General features: G+C 34.7%; 1 protein-coding gene across 1 annotated transcript in view; it reads right to left on the reverse strand.

Moving 5' to 3' along the window:
- Nucleotides 1–23,350, reverse strand: part of SKAP2 (src kinase associated phosphoprotein 2) — a 150,000-nt gene that overhangs the window by 118,181 nt on the left and 8,469 nt on the right. The window contains exons 2-4 of the mRNA XM_070424470.1: nucleotides 22,262–22,367; nucleotides 21,628–21,653; nucleotides 13,730–13,837 (exon numbers count right to left, since the gene is read on the reverse strand). Of these exons, the coding sequence (XP_070280571.1) occupies nucleotides 13,730–13,837; nucleotides 21,628–21,653; nucleotides 22,262–22,367 (240 nt within the window). The remainder of the gene's footprint in view (nucleotides 1–13,729; nucleotides 13,838–21,627; nucleotides 21,654–22,261; nucleotides 22,368–23,350) is intronic.

Genomic DNA, 23,350 nt, shown 5'->3' on the forward strand with positions numbered 1-23,350 from the left:
ACTGGTACATAAGGATTTCTGGTACCAAGAATTAACCAGACACAATCTTATTATGTGACATGATCAATAAGATGCAACTCTATTTTATGACCTATATATTTAGAGTTCAAGACAGGGCATTCACACTAGATGACTATTGTTATGTTGGCTGTTGTCATTTTTTCATTTGCCAATCTAAGGGAAAAGAGGCAGTACTGTTGAATAAATGGTCAGGTATTGCGTGTTTTAAAGATTCTTGCAGCACATGGCTTGAAAATCACTGCTCTGGATATTCTGAATGAAAAGCTTTGAGGCCGCTCTATTGCTGCATAGCACCCAAACTCAGACTGCTCTCAGGACTGTCATATAAAAATATAATTAAATAGCTGATAATGACATTGGGACCTGAACGTATATTTGACAAGAAATATGGATTTAGAATCGCTAAAATTTCCCCATATGTAAATGAACTTAATATTTAAATTAAAACATGACTATTATCACTATGACTGATGATACAGAGAAAAATACAGGACTCCCCAAAAAACAACCAAAAATCAGAAGACTACTGTAATTAATTCTTCCTCCAACCCTAGACCAATGTTTCTAGCTGTGATAAAAGACCATCTTTCACCCAATAAATATTTGGGTAGTGAGGAATAACAAAATGCTATAAATATTTCTAAGAACTTACTTTCAATTTCTATAGTTACGTTAATGCAGGTCAGTAACAAATAGATCACAGACCCAGACCAGTCTATAGACTACACACTGAGTTGCAATATTTCATGGTTTCCTTGTGTCTCTGTCCCTTACCTGGCAAGACTGCTCAGTTTAGCAACTGACATTTAGAAAAAAATGAAACAAACAAACACATGCTCCTACAAGGAAGAGACAAATCAAAGAAACCAACTTTTTTTTAGAGCTAAAAATAGCAACCATATTTCTAAGGTGATCATGCAGCCCCCTTTAAATTCCACCACCATAACAAAGCTTAGCCCCAAAAAGCCAGAAAGTCAACAAAATAATCTACTTAGACTATATGTTCTCTGAAATACTATGTTAAAGTAAAACTGACACAAAGAAGAGCTATGTAATTATACACATATTTGTAATGCAACAACCTTACTTCATTTACATTCCAAAAGGCATGGATGATACTGCTAGAAATGAGAGAAGTGATATCATATGCAACAACACAAAGCAAGAATTTTTTTGTAATGATGTTAAAGGATATAGAATTTGAGAGTTCACTGAGCAGAAAAAGCACGGCAAGAAAATTACTTTTTGCCATTTGCACAATTTTTTTAAGGAATGAAGTAAGCAACAGTAACATTAAAGATGGGCTAGGGCTAGAATATGTCCTTGTTCTAATTGGTATATTAATCTCAATTCTTTAGAGTAAAAGGACTTAGTATTTTGAGAAATAACTTAGCCTCAAGTTAAGAACACCTGAAGAATATTTAGTTAGGTAACGAGTCTTTAGACATGACACCAAAAGCACAAGCAAAAGAAAAAATAGACATACTAGACGTTATCAAAATTAAAACTTATGTGCATCAAAGACACCATCAAGGAAGTGAAATAACTCATTTCACTTAGCATAATACTCTCCAAGTCCAACCATCCTATCTCAAAAAGTAAGATCTCCTTCCATTTTTTACGGCCGAGAAGTATATCATCATGCAACTATAACACAGCTTTTTTATCCACTTATCTGATGGGCACGTGGGCTGCTTCCGAATCTTGGCTATTATAAAAGTAACGCTGCAATGAATATAGAGGTGCATATATTCTTCTGAATTCGTGTCTTGGGTTTCTTCAGATATATTAGCAGATATATTACCAAAGTGGAATTCAGATATATTGCTAAAGTGGAATTGCTGGGTCATATAAGGCAGTACCATTTTTTAATTTTTTGGAGGAAATGCCATATACACAGTACAATATACAGATGGTGTATTATAGAACTGTACAGGTGAAACCTATATAATTTTATAAACCAATGTCACCCCAATAATTCAATAAAAAATTTTCAATAACTAATTCAATAAAAAATCTTTTTTAAAAAAATATATTTTATTGATTTTTCACAGAGAGGAAGGGAGAGAGATAGAGAGTTAGAAACATCGATGAGAGAGAAACATCAATCAGCTGCTTCCTGCACATCTCCCACTGGGGATATGCCCGCAACCAAGGTACATGCCCTTGACCGGAATCGAACCTGGGACCTTTCAGTCCGCAGGCCGACGCTCTATCCACTGAGCCAAACCGGTTTCGGCCAATAAAAAATCTTTTAATATTGTTCAAACTCTTTCAAATACTCTTAAAAATCTGTAATTATTTTAGTCACTGGCTATTGAACTCATGGATAAATGAGTGACTCCTTCCACGGGCTCATGATAGCAAATCCACAAAATTTTTCCAAGTATAAAATTTCTTTATTCTAATATTTGCATTATTTACTCAATAGAGAAAAGCTAAGGTGCTGAAAGGTAGAATGGTTCTGGAAAAAGGCATGATAAATTTGCTATCAAAATTTTAACCACTAACAGTTTTTAACACAGAATATTTAATTTAAAACTTATAAATTCATATAAATGGAATTTATAGAATTATTTATTTCAAATCTCTAAACCTTCCAACTGAAAATCCTATAAAATCCAACTTAGCCATTGAAACAGAAGAGCTATTTCGTACAGAAGATAGACACCTTAGGCACACAGCTGGATCAAACACAGAAAGAAACATTTATTTAAGATAATCCCCAAAATAAGCTAGATAACAATAATACCTTGCACTTAATATGTCCTTACTATGGGCCAGAAATATTCTAAACTCTTTATATGCTTTATCCTGTTTAATCCTCATCATAAGCATAGGATATGGCTGGTCTATTTATCCTTATTTGATAGATAAGAAAACTCAAATAGGTTAAGCATCTTTTTTTAAATTTTTTATTTATTTGTTTTAGAGAGGAAAGGAGAGAGTGATAGGGGAGAGAGAGAGTAACATCAATTTGTTGTTTCACTTATTTATGCATTCATTGGTTGACCCTTCTATGTGCCCTGACTGGGGATCAAACCCACAACCTTGGCATATGGGAACACTAACCAATGAACTGCTCAGCCAGGGCTTAGATTAAGCATCTTGCTGGAGGTCTCAGAGATAAGTAATGAAGAAGCAACATATGAATCCAGGCAGTATAATTATAGAAACTTCTCAGTCACTGTGCTACATTTTTAGTATAATTGAGGTAGGTCTCACCCCAAATCTGTCTCCAAAGGGATGAAACTAGAAAGAAAAGGAAAAGCTCAGAATCATGTAAGCTTTATTCCTGTATTGCTAGATAATTACTAGGCAGTTTGGATGTCCACAAGTACCACAAACTCATCATCATTTTCATCTTCCTTCAACCTGTTCTCTTGCCCGTTTTCACATTTTAGTTAATTCTCCCAGTCATCCAAGTTTAGAATTTTGTAACTATCTTTGGCTTCTCTCTTTTTTAAAACCCCACGCATACCCACTTCCCAAATCCTATCCACTCTTCCTCAGATGTGTCCTTTCCTTTTCAGTTTTGTTTTCCCCATCCTGGCTGAGTCTCTGATCACTCTACAACTGGCTTAAGGAGTGGTCACTTATCTCACAAACTAAACGTTTCCACCCACTTCAATCCATCTACATCACACAACCAGCTAAATATTTCTAAAATACTTTTCATCATAGCATTCTCTTGCTCAAAAGTCTAAAATGAATACTCTTTTGGTTACTAAATCAAGTCCTTATGATACGATTTAAAGTTTTCAATATTTAAATTCTACTTTGCTTACAATAATGGAATTCTTTTTAAAAACAGAAACCGGTCAACAAAGGCCAGAGTAACTCACTGTCAGAATCATGACCTGAAGCTGGAGCTAGTGCTTTTTACATGCTACTCTTGTCAATCTTCACCTCCCGATCTTCTTCAATCTTCTCAAACTATGGCCAGTTCCCATTCCAGTTCCTTTTGTTCCCATTCCCTCCGTTTATCTAATAAGCATTCCCCCCCCCCGTCTCTTACTAAAACCTTACCCATCCTAGTTAAGTTCTAGTTCAAACTCCAATTCCTTCCATAAGACATTCACTAACACCAGTTTGCAATAGGTTCTTCCTTTTCTGACTTCCTAGAGTATTTAGTGTTCATGGTACACATTTTGCATTTGATCAAAGTTTATATGGCTTCCTATTATTAGGTATGCATATCTGTACCCACAATAATATTGTAATACTTTGGGGGTGAGGGATAGTTGTTTTCTATTGCTTATAGCATCTGGGTTCTTCTAGAAAGCTAGCACTCACCCTATAGCTAAGGCTTGATTAACATCCTTATTTGGACTCCTTTAACCTGTAGCCAGGAAGATAGTTATTCCCCAAGGATGATTCCAACAGATCATGGGAATAGTTGTGAAATAGTTGTGAAAATGCTTTAGGATAAAGCATTCCCTTGGTGTCACTAAAAAAGGAACAGAGCCCTAGCTAGTGTTGCTCCGTAGTTAGAGCATCGGCCCCTTAAACCAAAGGGGCATGGGTTTGATTCCCGGTCAAGGGCACTTACCCCTCTCTCCCTTCCACTCTCTCTAGAAATCAATGGGGAGAATATTCTCGAGTGAGAATGAAAACAAAAAAAAAAAAACAGAAACATAGACTGAGTACCAACCTTTCTTCTTAAAAGTCCCTTGACATTTTTGGGTTTGTTTTTAAAGAATAAAATCTTAATAACACTGGTAATCAAAAAAGAGTGTCTTCAATGGGTCCAAAATTTTGAGTAATTCCTAGCAACTGGATGGCAGATGAGACTGGATGATAAAGACAAAGCAGAGGACCCAAAGCCCAGGAGAACACCGAGCAGAGAATGTGTTCGTTTCCCAAAGAAGCCTCAGGAATGCTGCCAGCAGTTCAGGACCGGGAGGAGGGGCGCTCACTGAAGCACTGCAATCAGAGCAGCTGGAATAGTTGGGTCCGACCACCAGAGCAGCTGGCAATGAAGGCATTTGTGCTCGAACTGGCTCCCGAACTCCCCTCTAACTAAAGTGCACTAGCCACTCTGAGGAGGGCTCCCAGGGTGAGAAGCTAAGCAGGGCTTCAGATAGTTCCAGACTGCCCCCATCCCAGCCCCCAAAAAGATGAAGGGGTTAAAAACCTGTATTTAGGAATGAAACTCCCGAGTAACATCCTAATTATTTTGACAACTGTGGGGATTCCAGCCTTGGAGGCAGGCTGCCTCTAAGCAAGCCTTGCCCACTTCTCTCACAACCCCCACTCAGACCTCCCATTCAAAGAAAAACCATGCAAGATAACAGACATTCAAAATTAAGGAACCCCACACAAGCTACCTACATACACTATCCAACTGGGTCCTTCATTCACGAACATTAATTGATAGCCAAGGTGCTTCAGACATTTGAGGAAAACCAATCAGCATGAATGAAAAAAAGTCAATGTTTAAAATTCACCTTGTAGACAAAGCATAGTCAACTTAGAGTTAGAGAACCAAATATAAGTATCATAGGCCTTAACAATGAAAACATAATTTGACGAAATAGGAATTGAGCAGAGGGAAGAGAGATGGAAGGATGGTGAGGTGCACAAATTTGCACATATTTTATAACAAAGAATCATGGGCACTGTCTGAGGTTGGCACATTACAAAATAAGAAGGATATTATTTAAGCCCAAAGCAAACACACACAAAAAAACAACACTAAAAATAAAATAACAAAAAACTGGGAGGCAGAAGCGGGAGAGGAGGTATGAGGAACCATCCATCCATCGTAGAGGAAGTCAACATACTATTCAAGGTTCATCAAACTAGAACTAAAAGTAAAGTGGCTCTAGTTACTATGGTAACTAAGAAGACACTGTGACAAATGGCTGCCTCTGGGAAGCAGACCCAGGGGTTGAGGTGGGGTGGAAAAGAGGCTTTTACTGTTTATTGAAAACTTTATGTTCTTTTAATTTTTTAACCACATGCATGTCTCTTGTAGTTCGAAAGAGAGACTGCCTGAGCTTTAGTAGCATGGCAGAGAGGACCAAAGGAGCTGAAGTCTGCTGCTTATGAGTTGGATATCCTAGTTAAGACAACGAAACATTTTTGAAGCAGTTTCCACAACAGCGAAGTAGGGAAAATGTCTCCCTCTCAGAGTAGTTTTGAACCAATTAAAGAAAACAATCTGACTCTAAAAGAATCTGCTTAAGAGCCAGACTTATTTCTCAGTGAATATTAATTAAAGATTGTTTTAATCTCTTAAAGAGGCCATCCCACCACTAGCACAGCCACCTCTTCGGGGTTTGTCTCAGGGGAGGAAGCTCTCCTTGGGATCCTGTGCCAGGCGAGCATCCCTTCCTCTAGAATCAAATGGGTCCGTCCAGTGTCTTAAAGAACCTTTGCTTTTCAATTTTCAAGCTCTAAATTTGCACTTTGGTCAAATTGGATTGAGGTCGCAAAGAGGAGACACCGCTGAAAACGGGAAGTTACACATTGCAATTTTTCCCAGGACTGCAGGCCAAATCCATATATATTTATCTACAGCGAGAAAGATAAGCCTGTTACGTGTCTAAATCTTATGAGATATGATGCTCTGCGACAGCCAAAATCATTTTACCACTGGCCCGGTGCTGACACCCAAAGATCTGTGAGGGGGGCTTGCACTCCCCTGGGTTCAGGAAGAATTTACCAGAGCCTTTCCAATGTCCTTGGCCCGGAGTTCGACTTGAGAGGGAAGAGGCTCTGAAAACAGGTTAAAAAATGGGGCAACTACCCACAGAGAGCAGCCTCGGGAAGAGGCCCTGTGCCGCCACGGAAGTCCCAGTGTCGGGGTGCTGAGGGACCACAGAAGAGCGCTGGAAGTGAAGGCAGGTGTACACATAGAAGGATATTCTTTACCTCCCTCACGGCCTACTGCCGTGCCTGGTCACACATTTGCATAGGCAGCCCAAGTGCAGCAGCATGGTCTGGCTCGCCTTCTTTCTAGCCGCAGAGGCCAATAGGATAGATACCTCTAGAACAGAGCTTCTCATGTTTTACTATGTACCCGGGGACCTTGTTAAGATGCTAATTCAGATTCAGTAGGTCTTGGGTGGGGACAGAGACTCAGCATTTCTAACAGGCTCCCAGGCGACACTGATGCTGCTGATCTGCCAACACACGTCGGGTAGAAAGGGGCAAGCAAAGCCCTTCCTGTCCACTGCAATGTCCACTATTCTAAACCCTGGCTCTCGTCAACACCCCCTCAACCACAAGCAACAGAATCCTGGTTGGGGGAGGGGCAACACAGAATGGTTCTGAGAGCAGGGCATGATCCTCAGAGTCAGACAAAATTTCAGTTCTGCCACTTAGTACATGACCTTGGGCAAATCATTTAAACTTCTCCATCCCTGAGACTCCCTAACATTTGTCAAATAGTGATAATATCTGCCTCACAGACAGACTGTTGAGAATAAAAATAAATAATGCAGCAAAGAACTTAGCTTGCTGCCTCCACTAGATGGTCTCTTTGCCTTGATTCATCCTACGTTTAAACTACCAGGACAACCTCCCTCAAATCTGCATTCATCACATCAGTATATTGCTTCAGGAATATTTTCATGACTATGAAATCAAAGGTCAACTTTTTAATTTCACTAGGTAGTCAGCGCCTACTGCCCATCACGCACTTACCTCTAAGACCCCTTCTACCCTTCTACTCCTTCCTGTTCAATCTCACTTCTGGTTATTATCTTCTCCCAGACAAATCACCTCTGCGCCACCATTAAATGAACTAATTCTGAAATGTGGTCACAAGCATTTAGAGTTCTAGTGAACTTCTAAGCAATCATCTGGTCCAAACTCTTCATTTCACAAAATAAAAATCCAGAGAAGTTAAGTGTCTCAGCCTTGACAACAAAATTATTGCCAATCAGTATGAAAATCTGGTTTTTGGACTTCCCCTCCAAATGTTTGTTTTGGGTTTGTTTGTTTTTCCTGCATCTTTTCCCACTTTTTCTCCAGCAAAACTCAGGAACCATGGAAAACTCAATTAAATAAAAGATCCCTCCCGGTCCAGCTTGGGTGGCTCAGTGATTGAGCATTGACCCATGAACCAGGAGGTCTCTGTTCGATTCTTGGTGAAGAATATGCCACAGTTGCAGGCTTGATCCCCAGTAGGGGGCATTCTCATCATTGATGTTTCTATCTCTCCATCTCCCTTTCTCTGGAATCATTAAAAATATATTTAGAAAATAAAAGTTCCTTCCTCCACAATTTACTCCATAACCTCTTAGAATGAAGCATAAAGTTTATGCTTTGGTTTATTCAACATGATGCCATAACATACAACTGACTGGGTCAACAAATTAAGGAAGAAAATGAATGAAACCAATTAATTGCCTTGGTATAGATCAAATCAATTAAATATTATAATACATACTAGTTACTGTTTTTGGAGTCTGCCTTACTAGAACTTAGATTGCTAATTGTCTTATTTTAGGTGCATGTCTTCTCTTTCTATCTAGATTACATGTCTCTTGAAAATAAGAACTTTGTCGTATTCATCTTTGAATTCCCCATTGCCCTATATTGCGTGCTTCTTCATGTACTATGTAAATAACTGCTAATTTACTGTATTAAAGATGCATTATTTTTCATAATGTTGAGTTTTATTACCTTTGCAACATTTTTTATCTAACCTACTTTGTTACAGTCTTATTTGCATACATTGCTTTATTCTGATATATTTTCCAATTCAATGGCATAAAACTTAGAAAGATGATTCTCAATGGTTATGTGTTTTTATTTATTCATATATACCTTTGTATCATAAAAACTTTTCACATCTGTGTACTTTATACCTCAAATCACACAACATATATCTTGAGTGTTAAAAACATGTCTTCTACTTTTATCATTTCCCCAAACTATAACCCCTCACTTTTACCAAAGTACTTGAAGCTATGTTATACACATTACAGAAGGGCTAAAGCAATCATTGCTATAACACAAGCTAGGAGTTGGTATATTGAAATAACTAAAATAGATTTTTTAAAAAACAAGTGCAACAGTACTATACGTCATATACATAAAGATATGTGCAAATCGCAAACTAATCTAAATTATCAGAATAAAACACAAATATATGATTTTAATTATCAACAACCACATGATACTATAGTAGAAAGACACCCTAAATAATAAGTTATTGAAAGAACCTTTTTTCCTGGTTTTAAACATTGTTTAAAATTCTGCTGGAACCCAGAGAAAAGTAAAGCATATCTATTGTTTGGCTTTTACAAGAAATGATTAGTGTTACACCTAATTTTATGGGGGAAAAAATCTTTCTCAAAAGCTTGATGTATAAAGTGCAAAAATCTACACATTAAATTTATGTGTGGATGGGTTTACAGCTAAATTTGTTTTAGAGGCATTAAGTGAGTTCATTATTTATAGGCATCCTGGAGATAATTCTTTTTAAAGCACTCCTTCGAAATAAGTGATTTATATGTTTTATAAATCAGAATTTCTATACACTGGGTTTTCTTAAAGAAAAGTATGCCCAAAGGAAAAAATCATTATTTACTCTTATAAATTATGATCAAAACACTTTTTTTTTCTTAAACTCCAAACTTTAAAAAATAGTTCCATTCCTAAACCAATATTTTTTCATATAAACCCATGTCCTGGAAATGCGCACAGTTTCCAGTAACCTATGTTACTACTTGGGAATTCTTAGTTAGGAAGATACCAGGGCAATAAATGACTGTTTATCACCCCCAATAAATTTAATACAAATAAAAAAAATTTTAAATAAATGACTGTTTTATCTCTTTAGCTTCATTTTAGCCTTGCTGTATCCACACCCTAGAGGTTCCGGATTCTTATCCACAAAGTGATTATGGTCTAGCACAGAATCAGATTTGTAACAAATGTCCACTGGGATCCTTCAACCCATCATAGACGGGCAGAGCAGATATGTCTTCTAGCTCACTAAGCCCGTTCACCTCACCTCAGGGACCTCCCACATGCTATGTGGTTAGAAGCTTTCTTTCACAAATGATGAAAATGAATGGGGAAAAAAATTTCAGAATAGAAAAAATGGATGCCCAAGTTATTATGTAGCACCTAATGGTTACCCTGCATCTACCACCTTAGTGCCCAAACACACATTCTAACATGTATACACTAAGGGATAAGGTTTTAAGTTTCATATCTTTAATTTTTATTCAATTACTGATATGTACCATTTATATTAACACTTCAATATATCCAAACACACAATAGCATAAAACTTCTAACAGTGATCTATAATAGTATAGAACCCATTGTGATTTGTTTTAAATTTTCTAGAACAAATAAAGCGCAAAGCTAATAAAATGACATTGCTAATAAGTATGATTTTTAAATAAATATTACCATATCAAAATGACACTAACAGCAGTTATGCCATCATTGATAAATAAAATACAGACTCTTCCTCTTTTTCTTAAAAGGTAATTTAGCATGTCATTTTCTCATTTATTTTTTTGCTACTGGTCTTTAAAATGCTTTTTTTTTTCTCAAAAAAAATCTAAATAAAAAGCATGTCCAAAGAGAGAGAAGAAAAAATTGCAAAATACGATATTTTTTAAGCTTGTAGCTGTACAAAAATCTGTCACCATCTATGTTACGATTCTAGTCATCAATAAGGTACTTTTTTCAATGCACCGCTCAAAAATCAATTATATCAACTCTTTTGTATAGAGAAGCAGCACACCTTTCAGGCAACTAGTATTAATGAGTAGACATGACTATAGAATCTCCATCTGTTTCTCTGACAAAGCTGTGGCTACTCTAGTCTCTCATTGAAATTCCATTAATCTGGTGTACCAAGGTCCAATGCGAAAATCAAAACTCCATCTAACCCTTTATCAGCTCACAATAACCTACAAGTGAACTCTGCCTGTTAGCATGCAGCAAGTTATGATTTTGCTATCAATCAGGCAGTTGGCCAATAAAAAAACCAGGCTGGAAGCAACACGTCTGGCAGGGCGGGGAGACTTCGTTTTTGTTTTCTGTTTCCATCCCCTTTCAATTTCTACAGGGCGTCTGGACCTTGTGAGATTATGCATTATCCTCCTTGGCTGTGATTTAATTGCTACCAGCAATCAAGTCGAAGCATCACTGAAGTGTGCTTGAATTTCATTAGAAGATATAACTTATGCTACTTTCCTACAGTACCTAATAAACCATAAAGAAACCAAAACACATATGGCTTGAGGGAATAACTGGAAAATTAGGTAGCCATTTGGGAACTGAGTGAACTTTTGAACCAGGGAAACAAGAGAAAAAGAAATATTAAAGGAAAAGACAGACTTAGAATGCACACAGAGATGTGCAGGTTTGACCTTTCGGCGCCTTGAAAATTACATTAGCATTATGAAAAATACATCTCATGTTTAGAGTTTATCATCCATCAGAGTTCAGATATTTTGTTAGTGCCTACCATAAGGTAAAAGTCAAAAGGACAAAACAACAATCTGATTTGACAAAAGGCCTTTTGGTGACCTGTGCTAATTTAGTTATACTTATTGTTAAATGCATTATCTTTTCATAATTAATATATCATTAGACTGAGATCACATAATGAAGGAAAATTTATTCAGCAAAGGAAAGAGAATACATACAAATCTAAGTTGCAGAGAGAAAAACTGATATGACTAGAAGATATTTTAGAATGGAAATAAAAGTCCAATTGGTAGTTTTAAAATTAATTTATATTAGTCTCAAAAAAAATGTAAAATATCAAAATGGTATTATTTATATACCAAAAATAAAGAACACTAAAAGTTAAATTTTATTTTTGCTTAAGAATAGCTTACATAAACAATAATGAAAATGCACCAATATTTAATAAGAAATTTAGTGTTATAAATATGTTATTAAATAATATTTAAATATTGATAAAGTAACCTTTTAACAATAAATTTTATGCTATTAATGTATTTCCTGCTTATTTGATTATGAAATAAACATAACTTATTCACTCATAAAAAAGAAAACACAATAATCATGTAAATGCTCTATAATAAGGGAATTAATAATAATTCACTTTTTCTAACAAAAGCACTGGCTCTCATAGATATTTAATTTTTGGATTTCTTAAGTTTTTAAGAATATTTTTAAGAATGCATATAAGTTCCCCTTGTACATCAAAATATTTATACTGTTTTGAGAAATCCTGAGTATATATATTCTATGAATATTCCATATGTGCATGTATATACATATATACATATATACATATATACATATATATATTCTCGTGAGTATAAATATCCTGTTTCTGTATATGTATACATACACACACATCACATACTCATTTCTATCAATATTTTACAGAGGAGCAAAATGAATCATTGTAATGTGCCTAGAAAATAGTTCAACTCAAATAATAATTCATAATTTTGCCTGAAAGTATTATTTTATCAATTATAAAACATTTTATAGTAGAAATGCTTTCGAAGATCAGGTTAGAAAGGGTGATGCTCTCTTTTGGATAGCAATGTGACCGAAGAGCAGGGAGTGTCTTTTTAAAAGACAGGTAGAAAATAAAAGGGAAGAAAAATCCCTTCCTTTAAAAATAGAAATTAAATGTTTACCAAAATGTAAAATTCAACATAAAATGGATATGATTATTATTGCTACACATTGTATAAAGTTCTGAATATAAAGAAAAGATTGTGTTGTTCTGAATCAGTGGTTAGAATGTTTATCACTTATGCATGTACTTGACTTATCCCTGTTCTGCAATAGACATAATTTTATACCTCATAAAAGCAATTTATGTTTCCAAAGGGAATAATCTGGATACCATAAAATGTGGAGTGCTCTGTTGCAGGAAGCATATTTTCATTCAGCAATTGTATTTAGAGATGGAACTGCACAGTTTGATCATCATATAGTGGCAGAAGGCATTACTCATTTCCATGTCTCTGCGAAACTTTGAGTGCCACAAATTAATATGCATGGCTAATTTATCGATACACATTCTTAATTTATAACTACATATCACCCTGATGAGATCTCTATAATACAGATGCACTCAACTGGCTATAACAGAGAAAGCACACACTACACGAAAAACAAGTTGCATAACTTTGACAAGTTTTAAAAAATTACCAAGAGATAAACACTCAATTTTATTGCTAATCCAATTAATACAAAGCACTATAACGTTACCGCATAGTGTGGGGCAGTTTTAGGTGACAATCAGAAAAATGAAAATGTGTATTAAAAGAAGCATTTGATGAAAACCTGTCTCAATGTGAGAAGGCAATGTAGGGATAATTAATTTAATATTTTATGAACTAATTATGTATGAAGTTTTCAGGGGGGAAAAGAGATCAAAAACCTTTTTCATTATTTATAAAATAAATAATACAACAAGCCATTAGCAGCATACTAAAATTAAGCAAGAATCTTATAATATTAAATTAACCAACTAACTTACTAATAATATTCATATGATGATGCAAGCACTCTTCTCAAGATTCCAGTAAAGAAAATTTCCCAGGAAATGAAGGAACCACATACTTAGGAAAACCACTAGAGAGAGCTCTTCTGTTCCTTAAAAGGTTCCGGTAAAGATAAGTTAACTGAAGCCTGCGCATTTATCTGCTTTCTGACAAGACCACCACCTGGACACGGTGCATTATTTGGTGTTAGTGTCAAGAGGTATATTCCATGGGAAAATATCACATACCATCAGAGGGAGCTTCATCATCTTTATCGTATCTTTCTGAGGCTAATGAAATAGTGTCTGGAGCCCCAGAGAAAGGATCATCATATTCGTCCCCATCTTCTGCATCACCTGTAAAAGAAGCAGAGAAAAACCTTTTATAATTTAGCCATCTTAAAAAATGTTACTTTGTCAGATGAGGTAAATTTTCCTATTAAATTCAGTCACTGTCATAAAGAAAAAAACAAAGAAAACTTTTGAACTGTACGAACAGGTCCTATTTTAAAGTAGATCCACTGTAATTTAGGTAAAGTTAAGAGTTTCTGAAGATCGGTATACAACTGTTTATTTCAGGTACAAAAGGATTCAAGTTTTAAAATTATGATGGTCTCTACAAAGATGAATAAAAAAGTAGAAGCGGGTAAAACAGAGTGTGTATCCAAAATAAACAAACAGATGAAGCCAAAATAATGATAACAAAGATGACAAAAACAAAACACAGAAAGCACACAGAAATTATTCAACTTACCATTTACCTACTCAATATTTGAAAAATTGATCATGCAAAGCCATATGAACATTTTTGTTTTCATTAAAAATCACAGGATAACGTTACGGTAAAATTTAAAATGGTGAGCTATCACTGAATGAAAATTGAAGGTATCTAGTTTATAAATAACCTTGTTTAAACGTAAAAGGGTTGTATGTGTTTTAAAGCAGCTTTCCCCATACAGGATTCCTGCTCTTGAAAATGCAATTATTTTTTATCTACTGTAAAATGTTCTAGCCAGTTTTCTACATGATTTCCAAATCCTAGGTTGGTTGGTTTGCTGGTTGGCTGGCTGGCTAATTTGAGGCCATTTAATCCCCACAATTAAATCTTGTGGTTTGGATTTTTCCCACATACTCATTAGAATGATTTTCCTAAAAGAAGGTTTCAGATATTTGCTAGCCCAGTTATATATAAGCACTCATTTTGTATCCATATTCAACAACAAAGAAAAATATATACTTAATACTATACCAATTATCTGTTACCAATTCTAGTTCTCTGTTAACAATTCAAGAGAAAACCAGCTACCTTAGGGATTAGCCAAAAAGCATGGTGAAAATCTCCCTAGGATCTCTAGAACACCTACAGAATTACTTTTAGACCGTGGTTGCTGAAAAGATCCAGACTAAAGCTACCAGTCGCTCCAAGGGATCGCTGTATCCTCTGACATCCATTTGTTAGGTAGCACTCTATTTGTCAACATATTTTTGGTACGGAACATAGCCTCTTTCAAGACAAAACCATCAAAGTAACTTTAAAAAATCAATATTCATCTCTATTTCCTTATAATGTTGATATTTCATCAGCATCTGTCATCCTGATCCTGAAAGAAAAGACAGGATCTCCAATCAAGACAATAAGAGCAGAATATAGAGAAGACTACTTATTGCCCTCAGTGATTCCACCACTAGGTGCACCATGCATGGTGATGTTTCCTCCCCAGTTAAAATTGTAAGGAGCACATACAAATGCTACTCATTCTTCAAATCTTAATTTCTCTTTCTTACAAGATGTTCAATGTATTTTTTTCAGAACATCAGTGATCCCTTACACTATTTCTCCTTATGGAAAGAAAGTGCTCTGATTTAAAACATGAGGTCAGAGAGAACCTCGCAAAGTGCTAGTAAAAATATGTGTGAACATGGAATGACAGCTCATGGAATATGTGGTAGTAAAGATCACAAAATTCTCCATTGCTCTTAGTGCTAGAGTACCCTAAGAATTTTTTATAAGATGAATTTTCAAAGGATATTTCATATAATTAACTATAAAATAAATCTTGCTGTGAAAAAAAATTAGGATACTTCAAATACATCACCAGAGCTTCCACTCAGCATATTACACTATTACAAATATAAAAATACAATGCTGAAATCAATGACTATATGGAAAGGATTCTGAGAAGTATTCATATGCTTGGGGTTAAGTCTATTAATCTCTATGTGAAATAAGCTGAAAAAATAAAACTTAAAAAGTTTTGAAAATCAGGGGGTGATGGAAGGTAGGAGAGTATAAAGTGGGGCTAAATGATGATGGAAGGAGACTTGAGTTGGGTGGTAAACACACAATACAATATACAGATGATGAATTATAGAGTTGTATATGTGAAACCCATATATTTAATTAACCAATATCATCCCAATAAATTCAATTTAAAAGAAAGAAAATCAGAATTAATTTATCCTTAAATAATCTCATATATTTTGTGTATGTCCATATGTATACATACATATACACATGCACACACACACAACATAAAGATCATTATTAAAGCTATAAATTCAATAATATTTAATATGAGTTAGGAATATTCCACACAAAATTGGTCAATGGCATATTAAAAACCTTTGCTTTTTGGTTTTTGTTTTATTAAAAAACCTTTGGTTTTTGTTTTATTAAAAAACAATTTTGGATATTTTGGATTATATATATTAATGTGTGTGTGTGAAATTGTCTTAAACTTACCCATTCTGCAGCTCATCTCAAATGTTTTTTTTAAATCAGTGTGATATTTATATTTATCTAAGACAATATGAATTAAGTGTTGTTACTGGACTCAGACCCCCTCCCCCCCCCACCCCCCACCCCCACCCCGCTTTTAAGCTTTCCTTGAAGTAGCTCAGAAAGTAAAGAATAAGGATTTCTGTGGTATCTATACAGGGTTATTCCCTTTTCACCTGCATTAAGTTGAAAGGCCACATCATTTTTCAATATGGTCTTCTTCATTTTACTGTTGTTCCAGTGATGATGTATCCCTTTTCCCCCTCCCTAATTATTTTTTCAACCCAATAAAGACCTGCTGCATTATAAGGGGCTTTAATTGAACACAGGGGTCGCTGTTGAGTAGTGCAATGTATTTTCCCCCCATGGGCTGAGTATTTGCAGCTATACCTGCAAAGGAAAATGTTCAACTTGAGTTTATGTAATAGAAAACTTAACTCCAAAGTAACGAAGGGCATCAGGTAAACGTATCCAATACAATTTACAGACATAATTGAAAGCATTACAGACTAATCAGACATCTAAAAGAAAAGCATCCTCAAATGAAATGTCTACAGAATCATTAGTTGGCAGCCATTCTATTACAATCACACATAATGTCAGTGGTGCCTTGAGCCTGTGCCAGTGACAACAGCATAAATTTTGCATCTCATTTCAGTGGTCATAAAATTAATGATCAGTTTAAAAATACTTCTTTGTAAAAGTTATTGCACAAAGAAAAGACATGAATGTGTCCCTGTTATGTACTCACAAGGATAATTATGGGGTTGTTGCTCATTAATACTGTTTCTTGTTTCCCTAGAAAAGCATTTGATTTATCCCACAACTTTCAAAAGTTTAATTAATGATACAAAGTTAACCGTCTAAAAAACAATGATCCGAGACTTCCCTTCCCATATTCAGTGGCAACTAAGATTTCACAGCAAAACCAAGGCTTAATCACACCATAGCAATATATTTCTCGGAAAAACATTTTAAATGTATAATAGTTGTGTTCAAATCACTATTATGCCTTCTGTTTTATCCAGCTCACCATCAATTAGCATTTCCCTAAATGCCTAGATATAAAGCCCAACAGTAGCAACTAAACAGTCATGATCTCTACCACCATTGAGGTTGATTTAACTAATGTACTGCTTATTTTGTCAAAAACAGTCTTATTTTAAACACAACCAGGTAAACCTTAAACTAAATAATATACCTAAAACTTACAAAGCATGAAAGATAAATGTGGGGGCAGCGGAGAATTACTTGAGTGAAAACAAATTAATTTCTAATTCTCTCCTCAGTTCATTTGTCCAAACTAATTTCAGAAGTAATAAAATACAGCTAAATAGACCTACACATTTAACTTGTCATTTCTTAAGGGAATCTATAGTTTAATTCTAAAATCTTGGAAAGATTTAGGTCACCACGAATAAGAAGATTCTCTTCATAACTCTTCTATCACAGGAGCACTAATTTATAGTGTGCTAATTTATAGTGAGGCAGAGTTTTCGAATAAGAATAGCATTTCTCAAGCACTGCCTCTGCCATATACTTCTACTACAGGTCCGCAACCTCAAACATGCTTAACACATTTGCACGGGGCCGGAGATGCAGGCGGGGGGAGGGCTGCAAGTCATCTGCTCAGATTTCACTGGGGAGCTGACTTTCAACAGAAGTCAGGAAAGGGAAAAGAAAAGAAATGAAATGTCACCCAAACTTCTGACTTTTCTGCTGTTCTTAAGGATCCCATCAGAACAAACTAAAATGGGTCCCTTCCTCCCTACCAATCCTGCTATTTTAAAAAGCAGTTTAGTCCATTAATGAACTTAATACCAATGAGGTCAATGAAAATTGCTTTCTAAGTAAATCTAGACATATTTAACAATATCAATGGACAAAATTAATTTTTTTAATTAGAGGGAAATATTTTAAAGGAGAATAGCTAAGGGAACTGAAAACAATAGATTCATGTCTTCTAAAGCTCTAATAACTGACAAATATGAGAAATCTTCTCTTGAAGTATTTCTCATGTGAATATGCACGCCCTTCTTTTAATAATTTATAATTTCCTCAAAAACTATTTGAAAACTGAATTATATATCAAGATTTACTTAAATCCTCTTGATGAATGAAGTGGAATCTGAGAATATAATATTTACTGAACACCTGCTATGTGTCATGCATAGGTATCTTCACATTACCTTAATCATTCTATACAGAAAATAATTACACCTAAGTCATCATGGGAGTAGAACAAGACTAATATAAGGGCAAGATACAACTATAAGTAAAGTTTTTTTATCATGTACCTAATATATATTAGAAAATTATACTTTATACTCAGTCAATAACAGTCTTTACTCAGTTATTTCAAGTTACATTTAAGAGACCTATGACCTTGTTATGTGACACAGAACAAATTCTAAAATAATCATAATTCTAGTCTACAATAATTCTAAAATGAACATATTCTTAGTACATAAAGCATATATTCAGATATACTTTATACTACTGGGCTATATGGCAACTAAGAATAGGAAACCAGGGTTAGCCCATAAATCTGTAATGTACAATATTTGAAGGACACAAGAAGGAACTCTATTCTAGGTAGAAGAGGCAATATTTCAAGTGAGTAACAGGGACTAGACTAAGCAAGATGTGTCCTCATTGCTTAGATTCAAATCTTTCTCATTTACAAGCAAAATTAAGGAATTTAGAAAACCAACTGATCATTTATTCTCAAGTCACAATTTGTCAGACCTCCTCAATGGAGAATCTAGACTTCAGGATATGAAGAGATAAAAATGAGGACCTTAAGAAAGTAAAGAAATGGAAAGGGAAGTGTTAAGACCACAGCTTTCTATGGAAATGGATATAAACAGCAAGTAAAAACTTAACTTAATGGACAAATTTCTTATAATATAAACTATTCTCATCCAAAAAATTGGAATTAAAAACAAATTTTACTCAGATCTATGTAGCTTAATGTATCAATTCAAATGATTTTAAGAACTGAAATACTACAAACGGTCAATTCTGTACTGTTCGGTCTCACGATGTGGGGGTGGGGGGGAGTAGCATCTACTGTGTAGGGAGGAGATGTGAGGGGAAGTCAGGAGGGGCATTAAACCGTTGTGTACCTTGGAGAAACGAAGAGCTCACTTAATAGAAATGAATAAACCTGGATTAATTCATTCTACTTCAGAGCTCACTACCTGGTCCTTTTTCCTCCCAATAATGATATTAACATGGTAATTAACTGTCATTTGAAAAAATAATAAAGTATGTGAAACAAACAGGAGTCCAAAGGTAACCAGGAGGAAAACAGCCCCTGTTCACTTCATTGTGACCCCATACTGACCTGAGAGAAGAGAGAGAGGGAAAGAGAAAGAACAGGAAAACAGCTGAAAGGAATCTGCCCAGGTCACCTTGGATGAAGACAATCCAAAACCCCAAGGGGAATATGTAAGAGAAAAAAGAAAAGCAGCACTTTCAAAACATGCATGGGTGCATGAATTAATTCAATGTAGAATCTGATCATCAATAAATCCCTATTTAATTTAAGAAAGTATCGTGAATAATTACTTTGCAACTATTAAATGTGTACTTCAGTTTACCATCCTAACAAACTACAGGAATGGTCCTGTTAGAACAAAGCTGAATGTACTTTGAGGTGAGATGGCATAGAATTGCTCAGCTTCTCATATTTCTTCAAGGTATACATCTACTTTATCCACAGGCTCACTTCTGAACAGGCACTCCTGGTGATTAGTTAACTCAGTAGAGCAGTATTGAACTACAAATGACTTATTCAGAGGGAAATGATTATGGGGAATCTCTGAATTCTGTGTTATTTGAACTCTTAGTCTAGGCTCATTTTTCAGTTCCTATCGAATACTATATAAACTTCCATTCTCTTTAGAGAAAAAGAATGTATCTCAGTAATGTAATTTTAATATCCACACACCTGAACAAGTCCTAAACCAGAATACCGAAGGGAAAGTTCCTACCCTATTACTGAGTAATATGCAACCAGACAATGATTTCATACTATCATGCTTTCTTAGCTTCAAATTTTCTTAATGTGTAAGTCACAATGAGAGAGTGACAAATAATCCCTAGTACAAAATGTGCTTTTAAGAAGAAAGGCAAAATCTAATATTCCTCTATAATCAGTACACTGTATAAAAGTTATCATAATTACAATGTATAAAGTTATTATTTCTACATTTGACTAAGCAAAATGAAGCCTAATTAAACCCATAGTTTAGGGTTTGTTGTAGACTATCAAAAAGTGGGTATTTGTGGGAAGGAGGAGTGTCCCTGCTCTTCTCTTTAACAGTGTTAAAAAATTAAAATGGAAAAAAAATCTCATTCCCTCCAATCACAACAATCTTAATGATTTAACGTGAAAAGTACTGTGGTTTCCTTTTAACTGTTTGATTTTGGGCTTGTCTGGCTAAGTACTTGGTTTATTGAAACTGTCACTACTCTCTCACTTATCAGTTGGCAGAGATATGAATTACTCTGTGGTATCTGCTAACCCCAGTTAGAAGATGTCATACTGTTTTCGCCCAAACACAGATCCTAGCTCTGCATAGGTTAACTGACCTCATGTTGTGACCCTCATACCAGCGTTCACAGGACTCAGGTCATGACCTATGAATTAGCATCATGCAAGTATGGGCCTTACTGAATTAAAGATGTGAAAAAGTAGGGACTTCCTACGCCTCTCCTGACTTGGTTTTTAGTGGGCTAAGCAGCTGTTTCTCAAATCTAAAGTGAGACCATCAGGTTACCAGCATTCTCACATATTTCAAAAAAACCAAAAAATGAAATTCTTCTTTGAAAATTTCTATGGCATACATTTATTCATATCAAAAGGATAATAAAAACCAGCATTTGAAAAATATTTTATTTATGTTCTTGACAAAAATTGATCTTGTTTTTAAAAGAATTATCCTTAAAACATTATCTATAATTACCCAGCCCTGGGGCCCCCTGCTCCCATCACTACTATGAAATCATCTCTGCAGTGTTACATGGTGTTGGGTTGGTATCTCATCTCTGCTTCACCAAATTATTCTATGAACAACTGCAAACACAGGTCTTTCTTAACCAATTTCTGTCACAATGGACTCTAAGACACATAAAATCTAAGAATGTGAACTAACAGGGATTTCTTCATCAGATTTGTGCAGAGTAGATTCTGGATATACTTTTTAATTTTTTTCTCAGCAGGGGGAGCTAGCACTCTCATCTTGAAAGTCTAAGTATACAGTCGGATATTTAAATTTTGATTCCAACTATCACATTTCAGTATGTGTCAGATCATCCACAAAGAAAAATAATGTCAAGTTTGACAAACTTGAAAATTTACCTTTGTCTTTAAATTCCTGAAGATAGCTGCAAAATAAAACAAGAGCATTATATTTTAAAATGAGGACTGACAAATCAAAACGAGATCTAATAAGTGAGAATAATTCAAAGCTATTTTAAAATGTATATTATGAACATATATTTGGAGGGGAAAAAACTGCCTCTTATCCTGAAATGACAATTCCAAAAGATTTATGGATTTATAATAAAAGTATTTTTAAAAACCTAAGTTACAGTAGTAAAATCAGAACATACCTTTGATACCTGCAACTTATATTAATTCATTTCAGTATTGGTAGTTATTTTCCATATTTGTGTTAAAATTCTCAACCTAACTATGTCTTATCATTTAAAACAAATATATCCTCACCTAAGCAAAGTAAACAGTTGAATTTTGCTAGAATGTTTACAAAAATACATATTCACAAACCTTCACAAAAAAGGGTATTATGATAAGCAGATCTGTTTTTAAAAGCTATTATAGTGAAAGTATATATTGTCCTTTATAAATACTTAACAGCAACTAAGTAACATTAAAATTTTAATTCAATGACAATAAATTCTTTATTAAAACGTTAATTACAAAGTTGCTTCTAAGTAAAAAGTTAATAATAAAAGGCAAGTAAGTGACTTACATAGACTTTACATCTTTTATCTTCTTAATAAGAGATTCTCTCTTTTCCTTTGCTTTCTTGGATAAATTTTCCCCTTTCAGTACATCTGTTACAAATGCTTCAACATCTAAACATAAAATACAAGAAACAGGATACAAATTGTAAGAGAGAATCATTTTTTGCAAAGACAAATAGGACAATGATTGTTTCTATCCATAAGTGTTAATATCTGTACAATCTGTTATAGTTATTTATCAATCCAAAGCATTACAGTTGAAGTATGTTTCAAATAGTAAGTTGGACAAATTTGTTCACCACTTAGCTAATAAAATTTGTATGCTCTACTTATGCTTAGCACAGCAAATGCTGTTTGGATGTTTGGCACCATTAAACCAGGAAGAAGCACACAAGTTTTAATAAACTACAGTGTCCCATAAGACAAATTCCTACAAAAGCAAGCACAGAGCTTTTATCCATGTGTTACTACCATTTAATAGTATTTTGTGAGCTCCTGTATGACTAGGTCATTCAAAATATTACACCAGTATAAGCTAATGTCTCTGGCAAGGCCTGTTTTTCCCATTGTAATCTATTTTCAGGTGTTCAATGCTTTAAAAAGAAAAAATAAATCTCCTTTTCCAGCCAAGATTCCCCAAATTAAACCTCCTCCTTCCTACCTGCCCCACCCACTCTGGCCAGCCACCCTCAAATAAAAAAGATAATCAATTGTGTGGTTTTGTGTGTTCTAGCTTCTTGCCTTGGTATTACTATCTGAAAACATTTCTTTAAATAAAGGAATAAGTAGCAACAATACATCCATCCACTATTTAAAAATATAGTAACCTAGAGATAAAATTTCTATGGCCTCATATAGCATTTCCATATATCCTCTTTTTAAAAAATTAATAAACTTCTAAATTATTCTGCTATCTAGATCTCTCTAGTACAAAATTCCAACAAATCCTCACCGGTATGATTTTGTAATAGCTCCATTCTTATTGTTCATGAAATATTGTACAACTTTAAATTAACTTTATATACAGAATTTTAAATCCCATTTTGAGATCTCTAATACAGAGGATACCATAAAAATTTTTCAAGTAGGTATGG

This window comes from Myotis yumanensis, unplaced genomic scaffold, assembly GCF_028538775.1.
Source record: "Myotis yumanensis isolate MYYU_CA2020_CCGP unplaced genomic scaffold, mMyoYum1.0.hap1 SCAF_9, whole genome shotgun sequence".
Classification (NCBI taxonomy): domain Eukaryota; kingdom Metazoa; phylum Chordata; class Mammalia; order Chiroptera; family Vespertilionidae; genus Myotis; species Myotis yumanensis.